At 35.9% G+C, this 20,041-nt stretch overlaps 1 protein-coding gene across 4 annotated transcripts in view; it reads left to right on the top strand.

Moving 5' to 3' along the window:
* Positions 1-20,041, top strand: part of IPO5 (importin 5) — a 55,690-nt gene that overhangs the window by 23,159 nt on the left and 12,490 nt on the right. For all 4 annotated transcript variants that reach the window (XM_070579099.1, XM_070579098.1, XM_070579100.1 and 1 more), the window contains 13 exons: positions 906-1,098; positions 2,838-2,940; positions 4,054-4,150; positions 4,363-4,467; positions 6,510-6,632; positions 6,713-6,833; positions 8,653-8,740; positions 11,060-11,166; positions 14,784-14,908; positions 15,000-15,089; positions 15,171-15,344; positions 17,741-17,959; positions 19,030-19,113. In XM_070579099.1, coding sequence (XP_070435200.1) covers positions 906-1,098; positions 2,838-2,940; positions 4,054-4,150; positions 4,363-4,467; positions 6,510-6,632; positions 6,713-6,833; positions 8,653-8,740; positions 11,060-11,166; positions 14,784-14,908; positions 15,000-15,089; positions 15,171-15,344; positions 17,741-17,959; positions 19,030-19,113 — 1,629 coding nt within the window. The remainder of the gene's footprint in view (positions 1-905; positions 1,099-2,837; positions 2,941-4,053; positions 4,151-4,362; positions 4,468-6,509; positions 6,633-6,712; positions 6,834-8,652; positions 8,741-11,059; positions 11,167-14,783; positions 14,909-14,999; positions 15,090-15,170; positions 15,345-17,740; positions 17,960-19,029; positions 19,114-20,041) is intronic.

Below are 20,041 nucleotides of genomic sequence, written 5' to 3' on the forward strand. Positions count from 1 at the left end.
GAAAGTTTGCTATCTGCCAAAAGTAATTCAGATAAAAAGATTTCTCACTGAAAAGTATATGGAGAAAAAAATTGGCAAATTTTGTTTGTATAACATAACTTAAATCTTTTTGTGTTGGTCATAGTCCCAGAGTAGTTATGGTGATGACTAGCTGTAGCCCAGCAAAAAAAGAGTATGAAAAATTTGGTTTAATATTTGTGATGGCTTATTGATTTAATATGATAAAATTTTAGAATGGCAGTTGTCTTGACTTTTCTTTTGGTAATCTGAAGGAATATTATGCAGAAAACGCCAAACTTAAATATATTCTACAGATTTTAAAATGAGATAAGAATATGCACATTGAGACTGTTAACACTTTTTAGGTATTGAGAACTTGTATGTTTGCATGAGTGAAGCGTAAAGATAAACGGATTTGATAGCATTTTGTCTAAGAGGCTAATGAAAGGGCAGCAATGGGCAAGATAGGCCAGCCTGGGAGCAAAGATTAAGGGAGGAAAGGTGCTTCATTATGAGAGCCCGAGGCAGAGGTAGGAAAAGAACATTATAGGGTTTGCAATTTATATTAAGATTTGTTTTTCTCCAAAGAATGTATTAAAAATCAGAATTAAAGGCAGGTTTATCATTGCTAAGCTGTGTTCCTATTTGAGATCTAATGTGTTCAGGGCTTTTCTTCAGTTATACACAAAAACAGCTTTTGGGTGCCATTTTCTATATAGTAGACTGATGTGATTAGAAGGAATTTTATGTATTTTACCTACTTTTTTAAAAATCTGACAAAGTGCCTTTGAAATTAATTGTAAAAATAAAATAGTAAAATACATCAATGGCAGAGTGAATCTAGTTTGTTGGAAATTTTTTCTCTCATAAGACACCGAGTTATTAACAATGTTGTCTATTTATAGGCTAGACAAATGGCTGCTGTTCTCCTAAGACGTCTTTTGTCCTCTGCCTTTGATGAAGTCTATCCAACTCTTCCTTCTGACGTTCAGACTGCCATCAAGAGTGAACTACTGATGATTATTCAAATGGAAACACAGTCTAGCATGAGGAAAAAAATTTGTGATATTGCTGCGGAGCTGGCCCGGAATTTAATAGGTATGTATGCAGATACATTTATTATTATGTTATAGAAGAAAATGAGTATATCCTTCCTTTTTTTTTTTTTAAGTGGAATCTTTTTAGAGAAATATTCACAAGTACCTGAGCACCATTTATTCTGTTCAAAATGAGAGTGATTATAGATTCTGCATTTAGAGCCAAAAATTAGAGATGTTTGTGAAATGTAGACATAATACTTACCCATTGGCCTTGGAAACATCCATGTGGAGAAATAATTTTATAGTTTACTTGAAAATTGTTGGTTTTATTTCCCTCTTAATCTGTAAAGTTTTGAAAGCACGTTCTAACTTACAATCTACTTTGTAGATTAAGCTTGCCAATAGAAGTAGAAATCAGTGGACTTCAGGTGCTTTTGCTGTTATGTTTGTGTATTTATAAATTGTGCATATGTGCTATTATACTGCTATACTATGTATATTATAAAATACCCAAAAATATTTTTGAAGGATGAGATAAAAAGAAAACATTCAAAAATACATTTTACCAGCAGTCAAAACTTTTTGGCCATGCTGAAAATATTAATAATGTAGTGAAATATATTTCATTATTGTTTTGGACAGATTCATAGGTGTGATTTTAAACTCAGTTCACTTAGGTGGCATTTTTGGAGGTTGAAAAGGATACGTCACTAAAATAAGGGCTAAGTGGGAGAATTGTTGGTTGTACTTAGTAAATCATGACACTAATTTTTTAATCTCAGCTACCAGTAATGTAGAAGTTCTTGTTCCATTCAGCTTACTGGTATCAACCAGCTCTTAAAAACTAATAGGAAATGTGTTAAATTTTTTATTTTAAGTAAGTTCAAAACCATAGAAATTCAATGTTGAATTCTTTTAAAAGCTTAGAGAAGTCTATTTTCAAGTGTAAGTGTGCAGGTAGGAATTTTTATAGGTGACATCATTTCTACATCAAAATCACTTAATTATGGGAACTTTCCTAAACTGTTTCAAAGTGCTCTCTCCATAGGTTTTTTTTTTTTAAGCAGCTAATTTATTCCCCCTCAAAACGTCATCTTTATGTTGAAGGGATGGATTAAGCGTATTTTAATGTCAGCTAAGTAGCACACTTGTCATTTCAGAGAAGTTTAGCAAATATGGGGGAAATTTTTAAAAAGAAAGTACATAACTCAGCTGTAATTTCTGCAGCTAAGTTCTTTGTGACAATATAACTAGTGAGTTTCTTAACTGGTACAATATGTTTTTGTGCTTACTCATTTTTATTACAAAGTATCACAAAAATTCAGTATTTTTAAATCTTGTTTAAAAGTAAACATTGATAGCATGAGCACTGCTCTGGGTCCTGGGATTCCCACTCCCGTATCTTCTCCAGTTTGAAAGTAATAATTATTTTGGTTTCAAGACCTTGTTACCAAATATTAGCTTTTAAACTCTTTAATAACGATGGTATATATAAAAGATTGAACCAGTCAGATAGTCAAAAGTTTTGCCTTTTCTCCAAATCCCACTCCTTAGAAATAACCATGCTAAGATCTATGCTTATGTAACCCAAATACACACGGTTGCTTTTTACAAGATTATAATGCCATTTCTATAGTTAAAGGACCTACTTTTATTGGAATTGTTTTTTAAAATGTAGAGCACATGACACGTTCTACTACTGCATATTGAATGAGGCTTATGAAATGAAAGGATTCACCCTTAAATGTTGTGAAGTTTTAACTTGCACATTTTATGCCTGGGTTTCTTTACTTACAGATGAAGATGGCAACAACCAGTGGCCTGAAGGTTTGAAGTTCCTTTTTGATTCAGTCAGCTCTCAAAACATGGGACTGCGAGAAGCTGCCCTTCACATTTTCTGGTATATACATCGATCTCATTTTTAAAAAAAATTTTAATGTCATGAATGCACGAAGCACATTTTAATTAATTGTTTTAGTCCAACTTAACTTTTTAGACTTAAAATAATGCCTTTAGATAAGCTTTGTATTTGCATTGGAAGTGAAATTGAAAAAACACAGCTTTTTATTTCATATTATGAGTCTTTTTTGTATTCAGAGGTTCTCTGCAACTTTATTTCTTTCATTTGTCTCTTATGATTCTGAAGAAATTTCTGGAACAGTTTCTTCTTTATTTGGAGATTGACACAGTACTTAATGTAGCTTTTAGAAAGCCACTTTAATAATGGCATCTTGAAGAGAAAGAAAATGCTGGTGAATCCCTGTTGTTTTCTGGTCTTTTATGAGCAAGCTTTATGAAAACACTATATTTTAGTAAATTCATATATTTATAAGCAAATGGTCCAAGTTTGTAATTAAATGATTATCTGCATTAAGAAAATTTTTGGCATACTGTGTTATCATATGCTTCTACCACATTTAAAATGTAATATGATTAGATTTACAACTTTTTAAGATCATATACACTTTTAAAATAAGATACACCTGAGCATCAGAAGAGGCTAAAGGTAGATGTCACACTATTTTCTACTTCAGTTGTGAAATGGATCTTATATCAACAATCCAGAGTAGAGATTTAAGTAGAAGTATTAAGTTTAATTGTTTGCCAGATTTAAAGTGGAGCATAGCTTGGCCTACCTGGATCACCAAGGCTAGGAACAGATTGTCAGAAAGCGTGGTTACTGTAGTTACCATCTGAAACCCCGTCCTACACTCCATGTCGGCTTCCCACTGAGATGGAGTGTAAAACAAAGGGCTGGGATGGTTTGCTGAGTAACGTGCATCTGGGTTGCCTCTGCTCCCAGCCCAGTCCTCGCCACTACACTGTTCCGTTCACCTAACCCTGGAAGAGGATTGCTTGGAGGATGGGTGGATGATGTTCCACCTTAAGGATTGATGCACACTTGTGCAGTCAAGCTGGCGTTTAAGATTAGATTATAATACTACATGGTCTAGCTGACACTTTACTAAGATATAATGTAGTTTTTAAAGAGTGCTTTGGATCTGTTTTTTAGGAACTTTCCTGGAATTTTTGGGAACCAGCAGCAGCACTATTTAGATGTCATCAAACGGATGCTAGTTCAGTGTATGCAAGATCAGGAACATCCATCGGTAAGTAATTTCAAGTCCATTAATATTAACACCTAATTTAATATAACATCTAACTTGTGAAAGAAGTTTGTGTATTTGAAGATTGTCTTTACTTTTATACTTTAAAATACAAATACTGCTTTTACTGATAAGGAAAATTTCATCTGGAGTAAGAAAACTTGGATCCAGTAAAAATGCCTCATGTTTGACATTTTTCACTCTCTTCTTTTTAGATTAGAACATTGTCTGCTAGAGCTACAGCTGCATTTATACTTGCAAATGAGCATAACGTTGCTCTGTTCAAACATTTTGCAGACTTGTTACCCGGATTCTTACAGGTAAGAAAACAGTATAAAATTGGTGATAATTATATCTTTATTGGTTTTCTTTAAATTCTCATCAGAGCTCTCTAGTGCATTCATTTATTCAGTAAATATTTATTGCCTGCTATGTGCTGGCACTGGGCACGGGGAGTATAGGAGCAAACAAAATATGCAAACCTGTCCCCGTTGAGCATACATCTATTGCCTTTGGGAACTCTTAAAATATTTAGGTTAGAGTTTCAAAATTTATCTATAATGCAAATGATATAAGCAATTTATGCTTACTATTGAATATATAATCACATAGGTTTCTTTCATTTACTCGACCAAATAACCTGTGAAATTTAATGCCCATTTTACATAAGGAGAGTCTAAAGAGGAAAAGAGAAGAAATTTGCCCCAGGTCACAGTGTTGGTAAGTGGTAGAATAGTGCACAGTTCAAACCCAGATTGGACTACAGTCCTTACCCTTAACCACAGGGCTTGTAACAGCTTATGTTATAAAGTAAATAGTTTATAATTAATTCACATTATTAGATCCCAAGGTTGTTATTATTTTAAGGATACCTTCTGCCTCAATCAGAACATAAAATAAGGTAAGGTAAGTTAGAGTAGTGATTCTTAACCTTGTCAGACTCCAAACCACTTTTTATAACAAATATTTTGCAATTTCTTGTATTCTATCCTAAAATGAAATGTATGGATAATATAACATGCAAAAGTTTTAAAAATATTAGTATGTGACTCTAAGTGAATACAAAGAAGAAATAGAAAGTAACATAGAAAAAGAAAGTAATGCATAGTATATATGGCCTCCTTTTCCATATGTAAATGCTAGAGTGTGACTACAACAAAAATCATAGGAGACTAGGTGATTTCTGAGTGATCTATCCAAATGCAATAGCGAAAAACATGGACCAATACAGAGGTATCACTGACAAGTCAAATGCCAGGATTGCTGTTACTATTGATGATTTGGTTTCCAGAAAAGGTGAAGTTTCAGGCAAAACAAAGTATGTATGCATCCTTGGTTTATGGAGTATTTATGTTTTGGCAGGGGCGTTCATGGTGCATTAAAATCAGGCAAAAAATAACTTGTGAGTTAGGTTCTAGGTTCAGATCATTATAAACAAGTTTTTCATTTTTATAAGTGTCTGACACTTATGATCATGTGAAGTGCATGATAAAAAGGTCATGTGAATTCCTCATAAGCGTTTGTGTCAGATGCAGGATATCTAGTAACCCTGGCCTTTGCTATCCTCAATCTTGTGACAATCAAGAGACACCTCCTGGGAGAAATAGTGCCCTTGTTGAGAAGCACTGGGTTAGAGAGGATTAGAGCTAAAGCTGAAGGTTCCTACGTGATGCAGGGTTATTAGCAGGATTTCATAGAAACTCTTCTTACCATGCTATCAAACTGAGAAGATAATTTAGGTCAATGACAAAAGATTATCTGTTCCGTCCTATTGTATTAGTAGTTTATTACCTAAAAATCTTGAGTTCCTCAGCTGTTTAAGTCAATTTTAAATTTTTCTTCCTCTGAATTTAAAATGTTAGCCATAACCGTTAAGAGCTGTCACTCTGATGTAGGCAATGGTAGATACAGAATGCACACTTAAATGCCACAGTGACCAAACTGAGTGTCAAAGAAATAAATTGGGTGATACTGGACATTTTAAATGTATCATAGGATCTAGTATTTACTGTATTATGAAAAAGATTATGATATGGATATTGGAAGGACAGGAGAAGGGGATTCCTGGTTATGAAAAGAATTCTTTGACAGCTGTACGTTTTGTTATGTTGCTTATTATAGTTTCACTTGTTATAATTTTGACTTAGGTTTAGATCTTTATTTTATATGTTTCTAATTCAAAAGGAAGGTGTACATGTGGCTGTAGGTAGAACATTTGCATAATGCAGATTGCTAAGTTATTATTTAGCGAAAAACAGTCTAATAAGTATTTCTCTGTTGTCTGCCTCTTAATGTTTTGGCTAATGAGGTGTCATAAAGTGACTCTTGAACACAGAGTTTTTTTCTGTTTCATCTTTTCTAGGCTGTGAATGACTCATGCTATCAGAATGACGATTCAGTCCTGAAATCCCTGGTGGAGATTGCAGATACTGTGCCCAAGTATTTGCGTCCCCACTTGGAAGCTACTTTACAGCTAAGCCTAAAGGTAAGTTAAATACTTCAGTGAATGTTGTGTTTATTATTTTCAGTGAGTGAAGTAAACATACAAATCTGTCTTCTTTGTAGTTGTGTGGAGACACTAGCCTCAATAATATGCAACGCCAGCTTGCCCTTGAAGTAATCGTGACCCTCTCTGAGACTGCAGCTGCTATGTTAAGAAAACATACCAATATTGTTGCACAGACAAGTAAGTCAAAGGCCTTTAAATAGTTTGTGTTAATGTGGGAAAATTGTTGGAAAAATTAGCTGAGAATTATGTAAGTTCATGGATTTGTTGATATAATAAACGTTCTTTCAAAAATCAGATGAATTTGGGGAAATGTATCTATACATACTTATGTGCCTGGACCCAATATGGTGGCCATGCTTGGACACCCTGAAACCTCATAATAGCAGGCATGACTTGCAATGCCTGGAAATAAATCAGAAGAGGTAGATGGAGAAATTTGTTTCTTTAGAATATGTTTGTGGAGAAATTTAGATAATATATTGAATGACTAATAGAAAAACTAAATATTACTTCTCTCAAATTAATCTATAAATTCAATGTAATTTCAGTCAAAATCCTGATAGCGTTGGTCATGATAAGATTGATCGTAAAATTCATGTAGAAGAACATAGTGCCTGGAGTAGCCAAGACAGTTTTGGCAAAGTAGAGATCTTGCCCTGTCATCTTGAAGATTTAGAATTTGTTGATGCTGCGGGTGTAGACAAGTGGATCAGATGGAACAAAAGTGGAAGCAGATGCACTTACATGAAAGAAAGCAGGCTTAAAAAGATAACTCATCGAAGGTTGCTGCCAACTGGTTATTTCTGTGGGAAAAAATGTATCCCAACCTCAAATATCCTTTAAAAATCAATTTGGAGTTAATTAAACACCTAAATAATACAAATACATTTTACAAGTTTGACAGTTAGAAAAGGGTTTTTTCAAGATGGAATCACAAACCATAGATGCAAACATTGCTAACTAAATTTGCAAGTACTAAACAATTTTTTGACCAACCAAATACACCATGAGTGAAATTAAAAGATGAGCCACAGACTGGGAGAAAACAGTTACAGTGCACCCAATCAAGAAAGTTTTGGTATCTAGAAAGTGGGCAAAGTCTAGGAACAGGAAATTCACACCGGGAACCTAAAATAGCTAACAAACCCTGTTCAGTCTCAATAAAAACAAGTGTAATTGTGAAATACAAGTTGTCAGAAAGTTTGACAGTATCAAGTATTGATGATGAAGGGTGTGGATTGGAAAGAACTCTTCTTCACAGCTCCAGGGCACTTCACTGTGAAACAAGACAGGCCTCCTTTTAAATTTCCCTTAGGAATGCAAGTTTATGCAACCACTTGTGGAGAGCAGTTTAGTGGCTTTTTAGTAGTATTGAAGATACTTGTAACAGTTTCATGCCCTGAACTTAGCTTGTCAAGGAGATATGTATAAAGCTCATCAAAGCAAATTTTGTAATAGGAAAAAAATTGGAAACAACACAAACATTCATCAACAGGATAATGTGTTTATGCAATGGAATATTATAAAGTGATTAAGTTGAAATCCACACATGTTGAGAAAAAAACAAATCGCCAAAGAATACATATAATTCCATTTATTATATTAAAAAACCTTGAAACACGACTATATTTTATATATAGATATAGATGTCTGTAGTTGAAGTGCAAAAACAGTTTGGAAATGAGAAATACTGACTTGGTTATGGTGCTTGCATCTGGTGAGGGAGCGAGAGAAGGTAGTAGGATTTAGCAAGTTTGACTTTGTATCCTGAATGTTGCTCTTAAAAAGAACAAGATCTAAATAAAATGAGGCCAAAACGTTAAAATTTCATCAACCAGATGTTGGGGGAACAGGCAAATAATTTTCTTGTCTTTGTCTTGGAGGCAAAGTAAATCCTTCGTTTTTCATTTTTTACAAAAATTCTTGTGGGTAAGTCGCAATATTGACAACATAAAAAAGCCACAGTCTTCACGTATGAAATAATTATTTACTTCAGTTCCTCAGATGTTAGCAATGATGGTTGATCTTGAAGAGGATGAGGATTGGGCAAATGCGGATGAACTAGAAGATGACGATTTTGACAGGTAATTGCAGACATCAGATACTGTGTGAAGATTCCTTGACGGAATAGAAGAGGTCAGGTCGCAAGAGCTTTAGGTTACAAGGCCCGTCTCTTCCCTGCTGCATTCTGTAATCTGAAACTGAATTTTTAAGTTTCAAATATGGGGCACTTGGGCTTTCTGAAGTATGCATTTCTATATCAAATTTTGTCAATTACATTTATTTATATTTATTAAAGTAGCTATCTTTTCTACCCCATCTTACTCTAACTTTTCTTCAGAATTTTTTTAGTTTGAAAAAATTTATCTTTTAAGGTATGTATAAAGAAGCTTTATTGTGATAAATGCCTTTATGTGAATAGACCTCACTTAGAATAGTTGTTTCAGCACAGTTCCCTACGAAATACCCTATTTTCCCAATAGAAGGCAATTTAACATTAGGCTAGAGAGGAAACATTGGTGGTGAGATTGGGATAATAGGTTACAGTAGCACTGGCATTATTGTTACTCCTTTCCACTTAGGAGGCCCCCGTGAATATAGATTCCAATGGAAAAGTCAACCAAAATCTGTAGTTGCCATCCAGTAGTGATGATGGCCCTTACATGTGTGTGAAGCTTAGCACTTTAGAGCTGTTGTTTTGGTTCTTTCAACAGTCCTAAAGGTGCATTATTGTCTTACAGATGCAGGAATGGAGAGGGAAGTTTGAGCAATTTGTCCAAGCTTACGTAGCCAGTTAGTAGACTGGGGTTTAATACCACTTCTGTTATTCTCAGTGCGTTGTATACCTCCCTTTCTTGAAATTATTCCCCTGAAAGATTGGTAGTCAGTACAAACTATTGTAACAGATATTAGATTAAAAATAAAGACATTTGGGGGCCAGCCCCGTGGCCGAGTGGTTAAGTTCGCGCACTCTGCTATGGCAGCCCAGGGTTTTGCTGATTCAGATCCTGGGCGCAGACATGGCACCGCTCATCCGGCCACATTGAGGCGGCGTCCCTCGTGCCACAACTAGAAGGACCTACAACTAAAATATACAACTATGTATTGTGGGGATTTGGGAAGAAAAAAAAAGAAGATGGGCAACAGTTGTTAGCTCAGGTGCCAATCTTTAAAAAAATAGATAAATAATAAAAATAAAGACATTTGACTTACAGAATATATGGCACACTTTTGAGACTTAATTCTGTTATTAAAAATAACTGGCTTCTTGGGGCTGGCCCAGTGGCAAAGTGGTTAAGTTCACCTGCTCCACTTTGGCAGCTCAGGGTTTGCAGGTTCGGATCCCAGGAGTGGACTTAGCACAGCTCATCAGGCCACGCTGTGGCAGTATCCCACATAAAATAGAAGATGATTGGCAACAGATGTTAGCTCAACGCCAATCTTTGTCACCAAAAGAAAGAAAGAAAGAACTCACTTCTAGCTTTAATACTGAAGGATATGAAATTAATCCTTTACTGGAAATCACCTAATAGGGCTGAAGAGAAGTCTCAACTTAGATTGGGTTTCCTTTCCCTGGTTCGGTTACTGTAATATGCTGCTACCCCGCCTTTAATTTGCCCTGTAAATGGTGTTTAAATTTATATAGTTTATGAAGCTGTTTTTTCTGGACTGGATGAATAAGATCTCATCTGTGAGTAAATAGGCCGTAAAGATATTTTCAAGATAAGTTTAATGCTTAACTTGTTCTAAAAATCGTTGATAGCTTCATCTTCATAGTCGTGTCTCATAGAACAGTTAAAGATTATACACATGACAAACTCACTACTAATCTTGCAGTTCTAAGACAGTGCAAGGGCTTTTATGTCCAGATTTCTTCAGTTTTCAGTGAAAACACTAGAACGGAGTTTCACTTATGTGTAACTTTTGGCGATGCAGTTGGTGCCCCTTTCAAGGTGAACCCAGTGAGTGGGATCGTCCAGTGTCAGCCCTCTTCAGTCCTGTAAGTGCTGTGCATGGAGAAGTTTGAAGGATGCGTCTCCAGGAAAGGAGGCATCCAAGTCTCCTAAACCTGCTCACACTGCTGAGTCTTGAAAGTATCAGAAGCTAAGTTTTAGCTGAGGGCCGTGTGTGGGGAGAGGAAAAGAAAGGGAAAAGTCTTGAAAAATAAGATTCAGACATAAAAATTTTTATCTATGGTGAATCATGATAAAAATTTTATTCCCTCCTGCACCCCTTGACTCTAGGGTTTTCAACTCAGAACTAACTGCACTAGTACATTTGAAAGACCTCTTGAATTATTATTTTTCAGTCCTATTTGATAACATGTTTAGAAGTATGTCTGTACAGTATATTGTTCTTGGGTGTTTTGAATCTGTTGAATACATTATTTTGTTTGTGTGTAGCAATGCGGTTGCTGGTGAGAGTGCTTTGGACCGAATGGCTTGTGGACTTGGTGGAAAGCTCGTTCTGCCGATGATCAAGGAACACATTATGCAAATGCTTCAAAATCGTAAGCTATGTCTCTTTTAAATGTTAGAATAGTGGAATGTGGCTTCCTAAGTCTTAAACTCTAATTGCTTAGACTGTGTCTAAAAATTAATCTTTGCCTTTTTAGATTCTATGCTTAACCTAATTTTTATGAGATACTAATAAGGTTCTATTTAGTCAATCTTACACTAAAGAATGTTTTTCCTTATCACTACAAATATTACTCAGTTCTCCCCAGAACTGGCTTCAGTGTATAGGAAAAAATTTTAAGTTCTAAGGAAAATTTACAGATTTTTCTCCCTAGCCAGAGATACCTATATTTGAATTTAAGACATTCTTATTTGGTTGTTTATGAAATATTAGCATATTTGATTCATATGATCTTCCTTCATCCACTATCTTTTACTTCAAAAAATGTCTAGTGTAATCAAAAGAAAAGGTACTTCTAAATTTCTATTATTTTCCTAACAAATTATTTGTTAGCTTTTGTACCTGTAATTTATATCAATGCCAAAAGTTGTTATATACATACTTTATTTTTGTCTTTTTAATTATAAAGTTAATGGGCTCGATTTTTTAAAAAATCAAACACAGAAATAAACTACAAGTTCCTTAAGTTAAATTCAGAGGTGGCCACTGTTAACTGTTCTCTGAGACTTTTCTCTGATCTCATTTATGCATTGTCTGCAGGGTCTTTTGAATGTGAATATACTATATAGACACACCATTACTGACCTTAAGTTTTTGTTCCACAGTACATCATATCGCCATGTAATAGCCTTCCTCATTTGTTTACCAGCCACGTAGCATTTCACAATTCCTCATTAAATACTAATAATTTTTATTGATTACAAATAATGCTGCTGCATACACTCTTCTACAGAAATCCTGGCTTACTTGTAATATTTATGTCTATAAGGTACATTACAAGAGACAGACTTGAGGGTCAAACCGTTGATTCGGGATCTTAAAGTTGTAAAACAGAGTAACAGAAGACCAGCTTCAAATGAAAGTGAATTATTTGGAACTCTAGCCCTTTTGCTACTTACTTAGCTCCTCCTTGTCATGTAAGATTCTTATTTATCCAAAATGGCATGGTCCAAAACCACTATCACTTTTTAATGATGTGATTTTATGTTTGGGTCTTGTATAATAGTTTTCCCCTTTTATTACCCCCTAAATTTTTTGAAGGTTTTTTCCCAAAGGGATGGAGATAGCATCACAGATTGCTCAACCTGTAAGAGCCTGCTAGAAAGAATCTAGCTTTTCCATTTTTAAGATGAAGAAAGTAAAGCCCAGAGACATCAAAAGGGTATACAAGGTCAACCAGCTGTTAAGTGTTTCTCCATTGATTCACATTATTCTTCAAATAGACTTGTTGTGGATGTGGTTGTGATTTGTAGCTAACGAATTTGACTTTAAAAGTTCCTTCTACAGCTTACTAGCTTGATGCAAAAGGCGTTACAAGTATGGCAGTAAACTCTTAATAAAAATTTGTTATTGCTAAATGTATGACTTTGAGCAAGTCTTTTGCACCTTTGTTTCCTCGTCTGTAAAATAGGAAAATGATGCTTGCCCTACACCCAGGATTGGGGTTAGGATCCAAAAATGTACTTAATATATGTGAAAAATGCTTTAACAGTGGTAAAAGTTACATATGTCCTAGTAACTGGACATAGACCTGACTTTATTTTAAAAAATAGTTTGTTTTTGCTCTAAATAATGAACAGAAAAAATTTTTTTAACCTTAAAATTCAGGGGAAGAAAATCATTTCTGAATCCCCATACCATACTAACGCATTTTGCTGAACATACTTCCAGGAACTCTGCACGCTGGGAATATATGAGGCATATCTTTTTTTATTTCTCTGAACCGCATATGGACATCTTTCTGTTTCAATAAGTACTTACTGCATTTCTTCTTTAAATTAATGAGTCCAGTATGCAAAGATTACTACCAGATATTGAAATATTGGTTTCCTAGGATTATTATTCCTCAGTTAAGAAATTTTGGTTTAATGGTATATTGAGTAATTGAAAAACACTTAAAACATATATAATAATGTTATTATTATAAATAATAAAGTTATAATACTTAATAGTAGCATTAGCAATTTTTCAGAAGTTTTTAACCATAGAATTAGTCACAGTAGAGTTAATCTTTACATGGGTTTTAGGCTCCCAAAAGTGAAACATTAAGTCTGATGTAATTTAGGATTTGTCTGCAACTTGGTTAAACCTTATACCAGCAGTTCTCAGACTTTCTCTCCTCGGGCTCCTTTACACTCTTAAAAATTACTACAGGGGCCAGCCCAGTGGTGCAGCGGTTAAGTGCGCATGTTCCGCTTTGGTGGCCCTAGGTTCACTGGTTCGGATCCCAGGTGTGGACATGGCCCTGCTTGGCACGTCATGCTGTGGCAGGTATCCCACATATAAAGTGGAGGAAGATGGACACGAATATTAGCTCAGGGCCAGTCTTCCTCAGCAAAAAGAGGAGGATTGGCAGCAGTTAGCTCAGGGCTAATCTTCCTCAAAAAAAAAAAAAATTACTACGGATCCCAGAACATTTTTGTTTATGTGGATTATATCAATATTCACTGTATTAGAAATTACAGCAAATGTTTAAATTTTTCGTTTAAAAGTAATAATAAACTCATTATACATTAACAGAAATAACATTTTTCATAAAGAATGACTCTTTTCCAAAACAAAAAAATATTAGTGAGAATGTCTTACTTTACATTTTTTGTAAATATTTTAGCTGAATTCTTATGTCTGTTTCTACATTCAGTCTTTTGCAGTTGCGCACATGTGGTAATCCTTGGAATACTTCACTATACCCTCAAAATGAAAGTGAAAGAAAAATATTATTAGAATAGTTTTGACCTTGTGAGACCCCCTGAAAGAATTTTAGGAAATTCCAGGGCTCTTGGATACCACTTTGAGAAGCACTGCTGTACACAGATCCCAGCTTTATATATTTATATATATGTTGCTTTGTTCTACAAGGAATGTGAAGCAGCCTAAAGGGAACAATAATAGAGTAAATATAAATATTTAGAAATGACAGTCAGGGAAATTATATTTTAGAATAGGATATGAAGTCCAGTAAAATAAACAGTTGCTTAGCTAATGTTCTATCAACCAAAAAGCAAGTAGCCATTATTATTATTAGATGCAAATAAGGTTCATCCATATTTGTTTACCATATTATTAAATAGAGATTCTTTAAAAACAGCATCTTTTCTTGACTTTTCTTTTTTAAGAAATGTGACCATGGAAATCAGTGGATCTATAGTCAATAAACAGCAGTGTGTGACACAAAAAATCCAGATATTTATTGCTTATAGTAAATTTTAGGGGGAAACTGTTAAGTAGTTGATATAAATATTAATAAGCTCTTTGCTTCCATATTGTCTTTTAACTTTTAGAATAGAAATGTGTGGGTGACATAACCAGTCTTACAATGAAGTAATCCAGTCAGGGACTTTTTCTGTCCATTTTTCTAATGAATAAATGTATAAAAATATTTCGTTATTCTTTTCCAAATAAGGAGAATGTTTTTATACTTCTAACTATTAGAATGACATGTTTGTAGTGTCTAATTGCTGTTCTTTCGTGTGTAATCCTTTTCTATAGCTGACTGGAAATATCGGCATGCAGGATTAATGGCCTTATCCGCTATTGGTGAAGGATGCCACCAGCAAATGGAAGGAATTCTAAATGAGATAGTAAATTTTGTTTTGCTTTTTCTTCAGGATCCTGTAAGTACCAGTAAATATTTGATTCATAATTATTACCGCAGTTTCACATGGGAATCCATTGCCCTTACTAATGCAAAGGAACATATTCTAGCATCCAAGAGTAAGGTATGCAGCCTGTAATGCTGTGGGACAGATGGCTACAGATTTTGCACCTGGTTTCCAAAAGAAATTCCATGAGAAGGTAAGTAACAAGTTCTCAAACACTCAAACTGTGAGAAGGGTGGCATTTCAAAGTGTGTGCTTATATGATTTCTTTTCACAGGTGATTGCAGCTCTGCTGCAGACCATGGAAGACCAAGGCAATCAACGAGTGCAGGCCCATGCGGCTGCTGCTCTCATTAACTTCACTGAGGACTGTCCCAAGTCCCTACTTATTCCGTATTTAGATAATTTAGTGAAACATCTGCATTCCATCATGGTACTTAAACTTCAAGAGGTAAGTTTCAAGATCTTTAAGCCTGCTATGTGAAGATTAATTTAGGTTAATTTGATGGGTCAGACCTGGAGACACAGGAACTTTTCAGCATGGCCATACAGATGGAAAGTTAGGAGGAGGGCAGTCAAGGCTGTTCTGAGTAGAGTAGTTCAGGCTTGACCAGAGAATGGGCCGGTATTGGAACTGGGAAAGGTGTGGCCTAAAGGTTAGGTAGAATCGGTACTGTCCCGCACCACATAGTGTTTCAGTCGGCTGTGGACCACATGTATAACGGTGGTCTCATAAGATTGGGACCGCATAGCCTAGGAACAGAGTAAGCCATGCCATCTAGGTTTGTGTGAGTACATTCTATGATGTTTGCACGACAACGAAATCACTTAACAACGATAGTGAAATATCCTAACAACACATTTCTCAGAACATATCCCAGTCGTTAAGCTGCGCAGGACTGTATATGAATCGTCTTGAAAACAAGGCAGTTATTCTTGAACTCTCATTTATGTAAATTTGGAAGAACCATTTTATGTTCTTAACTGCTACAAGAAATCATGGCAATGTGATTGTAGGAAATTGGCACGGTAGCATCGTGAGGCATAAACAGAAAAGGGAAAAGATTGAAGGCAAGACCATATGATCATTGTTCAGGGAGCTTAGATGGTAATAGTGGCAATCTGGTGGAAAAGGTGATTCTAAAAGATGTTTTGCGGGAAGCATTAGCAGTTTCTTTCTGCCAGTTTGAATTTTGAAGGATCAAAGAGAAGGAATTTTCAAATGTTGACCATTCTCCTAAACTGGGTGACAGAAGATGTGAAAAAGAATATCCTTTTTGCGTTAAATATGTTGAATTTTTAAAATAAGTCCTGGCCATCCAAATAGAAGACAGTTTCTGGTTATAGCTTAAGTAAGAGGCACCCTAAAAATGATTGAATAATGATAGTGCAGCAGTGTGTGAGAGAGAAGATGCAGGTAAGAAAGGCAGAGCTTGAAGCCCAGTTTGTTGTCTCATACAATGAAAATAAACTACTGCTATAAAAATAATAGGAATAGAAAGGACATACAAAATAAAAACCTTTTTTACTATTCAACAGATAAAAAGTTACTGTCAAATTGTTATAGACGTTTCTAACACTCAATTTCTGTACCTGATCTCATTATGGGCTGGTACAATTCGTGAGCCACATTTTGCACAGCACTCGTCTGAAGGAGAACTGGGAGGAAGACGAGAGATACAGAGTCTCAGAAGGCAAAGAAAGGGATCTGAAACAGGATGAGTGTTCAGTGTCAGATGACAGCAGACTAAGAATATGATAACATAAGTGTACCTAAAGACAGAAGAAGGTAGATGCAAGTTGAAGGCAGATCAGTTGGTTGGTTAAATCAAGAATAGATGGATCAAATCTGACTTTACAAGTAGGTTTGGGTAGGGGTGAAAGTGCGAAGAGAGTCTCTGTATTGTCTTGCCTCTCTCTTACGGCCAGTGTGAGATAGGTAAGGACTGAAGGAAGGAGTTGCTGAGATGCTATGGGGAGGAGGATAAAGTATGTGAGCAAGAGTTGTGTGAAGAGAGGGTAGCCAAGGAAGGACCTTCCTTTGAGATCAGAGGTAGGTTGGGACGTTAAACATGAAGCAGATGGTGAGATACAGAAGAAGGGAGTAAGTTAACCTTTTAAAGGTGTGGTGGAACTCATGATACAAAGTCAAGAGCTCTTCTGAGAGTGTGGTTGTAGTTAATGAGGGGAATGAAGAAAATCTGGAGTAGTTACTGGGTCAAGCATTCACATGAATCCACAATTACAAAATAAGAGTGCTAGATGACAGCATGAGCCCAGCTGCAAATATCCAGTAAGGTTGTTACTAGCCAAGTCAGAGAATACTAGAGATCTTTGGTGCAGGAGAAAGGGTGATCTCATCTCTTTCACCAAGATGGAGAAATGAGTGCAAGAGAGGGCACTGCCCAGTGGTATCATTAGTGATATCTTCTGGAGAGAGTCAGATGAGAAGGTAAAGGCATGGACCAAAAAGGGAGTTTTCTCCATAACATAGTTGGACAGCACATAATATCTAGTAAGTAGTGGGAATTAAAGGAAAGATGAATGGGAAGGATAGGCATTAAGCTTAATGGATACAAAAATTTTAAGAGGAGTCAGTTTTCTGCTTGAGAACTAGCTGTGCTTTGAGATAAAGCAAAAATGAGTAAGGAGCACTCTTAACAGGAGAGAGAGAAGATCCCACATAAATAGTTCAATAGGGATTCTTAAATTTACTCCAAAACCTATAGTCTCCACACTGGCTGCTGGAGAGTAGTCTTAACCTGGTATTTCAAGAAAGTGTTTGGGAACTTGAGGGGAGTATTTCTTCATTTACATAATTTATGTTTTGTGTGTTCCTTCTCCTAGTTGATTCAGAAAGGCACCAAGTTAGTTTTGGAACAAGTTGTGACATCTATCGCGTCAGTTGCAGATACTGCAGAGGAAAAATTTGTCCCCTACTATGACTTATTTATGCCATCACTAAAGCACATTGTTGAGAACGCAGTTCAAAAGGAACTCAGACTTCTCAGAGGAAAAACTATTGAATGCATCAGCCTCATTGGTCTGGCTGTTGGGAAGGAAAAAGTAAGTGATTTGTAGTACGTTGAATTTACTGTATGTAATTTGGCTATGGAGGCATTGAGGGTTTTTTCCTTCTGATAATTGCTGTTTTAGACGCTTGTTTTTCTATCATCTTATGTTACTCCTATTTTATATATAATTAAATTGTTGCCTTCATTTTTTCATCGTTAATATTAAGATTTCTTCTTAACTCAGTTATGTGCTTGAAACCTCCCCCTTTCCCTATCACATGTGCGGTCTTTCTCTTGGGAGGGATGTGGAGTTCAAGATCCATATGTTTAGTTTCACCCATTTAGACATGTGCTTGGAAACATTCCAGTTGCTTTCCTATTAATCCAAAAAGCATCAGGTGTCCTAAGAGAAAAATCTATGTACATATAGCTGTTCGGAAAATGATTAGCAAGGACCGTTGCCTGTGTGTTTTTCTTCCCAGTCAACATCTCATAGTTTTCAAAACTAATCCAAAAGAAGTTCCTCTGTCTCGACCCCTCACATTGTGATTCTCAGAACTGTCAACATAGAACCTCTCTCTCTCGTCTCCTCCAAAATCAGCATCAATATTATCTTACAAATTTTCTTCTATAGGACACTGAGAACCTAATCAGTGAAACATTTTGTGTCCCACACTCTATCTGGCTTTCAAACTATCTTTGAAACACTGCCTGTTTATACAATGAAGATTGCCAGAACAGGGAGTTAAATGAGAATTATCCAGTTCTATGGAGCAATCCAAAATTTTCTTTCTGGATTTGTGTTATCTTTTTACTGTTAGAAATACATAAGCCGTAGACCAAAACTTGATGCCTTGAGAAGTATCTTTATACTGCACTTCACTTTGACCTTCACTGGAAAATATTTTCCTAGAAAAAGCAGTAAGTCCGTTGTGATATAGGTGAAAATTTTTCAGTATTATGTTTTTATCTGAGAGGTTATGATCCGTGTGGGAAATGTCATTGGTTTTTTGGAAAGTTTTCTTATTACACAAGAAACAATTGGGTAGCAGTAAGTGCCTCTCTGACTCTCAATGTACATGAGTAATATTGATGTCGATTTTCCTACATGTTTTCTCCTAGTTCATGCAAGATGCATCAGATGTGATGCAGCTGTTGTTGAAGACCCAGACGGACTTCAGTGATATGGAAGATGATGATCCTCAGGTAAACCAGCCTTCACACATTCATCTTGGTCCACTTAGGAGTTGCGCATAGTGCAGAGTTAAATGTGCTGAAAGGAATTGAGTCATAGGTTTCTTGAGATAATTTCAACCCCTGGTTTCAGAGACATTTCTTCCCTGGTTTTCCTTCTGCTTCTCAGGCCGTATTTTCTCAGTTTATTGTAGACTGTTACTCTCCTCTGACTCAAGTTTTTGGTGCTCTTGAGGGTTCTGTCGTCCTAGGCTCTGTAATCTCGTCACTCCCCCTGAGCAGTGTCATCCATAATCATGGCTTAAGTTTTCCCCTATATGCTTGTAACTTCCAGATCTTTCTCTGAATTCAAGGTTCATTTGTCTAACCACTTACTGGCAATCTCCGTTTGGAAGTCTCCTGGCCCTTTGAATGCCACATGACTTCCTTCCCCTCTCAAAAGAAAAAGACAGAAATCCAACCTTCTTAGAACTTGCTGTGCTCTTCTCTCTCTGCCTGTGAACAAACATTCATTTAGCGTAAAAGAATCCTCCCCGACTCACCCTGGCCAACTCCTGCTCATGTTTCACGTCCTGTACGAGTCTTGATGGTGGGTACCTATGACACAGTGTGGTAATGACATCTTAAATGTCTGTCATAATCCTCATGGCATTCACAGTGCCTAACATATAAGAGGCACTCAATAAATAATTGTTGAATTAAATTTTGATTTTACACAGCCACACTAATTATTTCCCATAGGTTAAATAGGAAAAGAGAATAAACAAGATAGAGTATAATATAAACAACGTGTGTATGTGTTTTAATAGTATGCAAAATAGTACCTAAGTATGCATGTATCATTGTCTGTATATAGATAAATGGTTAGAAGGATACTTAGCAAACTGCCACTGGGAGGAGGCAGAGGGGACCGTGAGCTGAGAGGAGGGCAGTAAGGGCT

The sequence above is a fragment of the Equus przewalskii genome, chromosome 16 (genome assembly GCF_037783145.1).
Source record: "Equus przewalskii isolate Varuska chromosome 16, EquPr2, whole genome shotgun sequence".
NCBI lineage: Eukaryota > Metazoa > Chordata > Mammalia > Perissodactyla > Equidae > Equus > Equus przewalskii.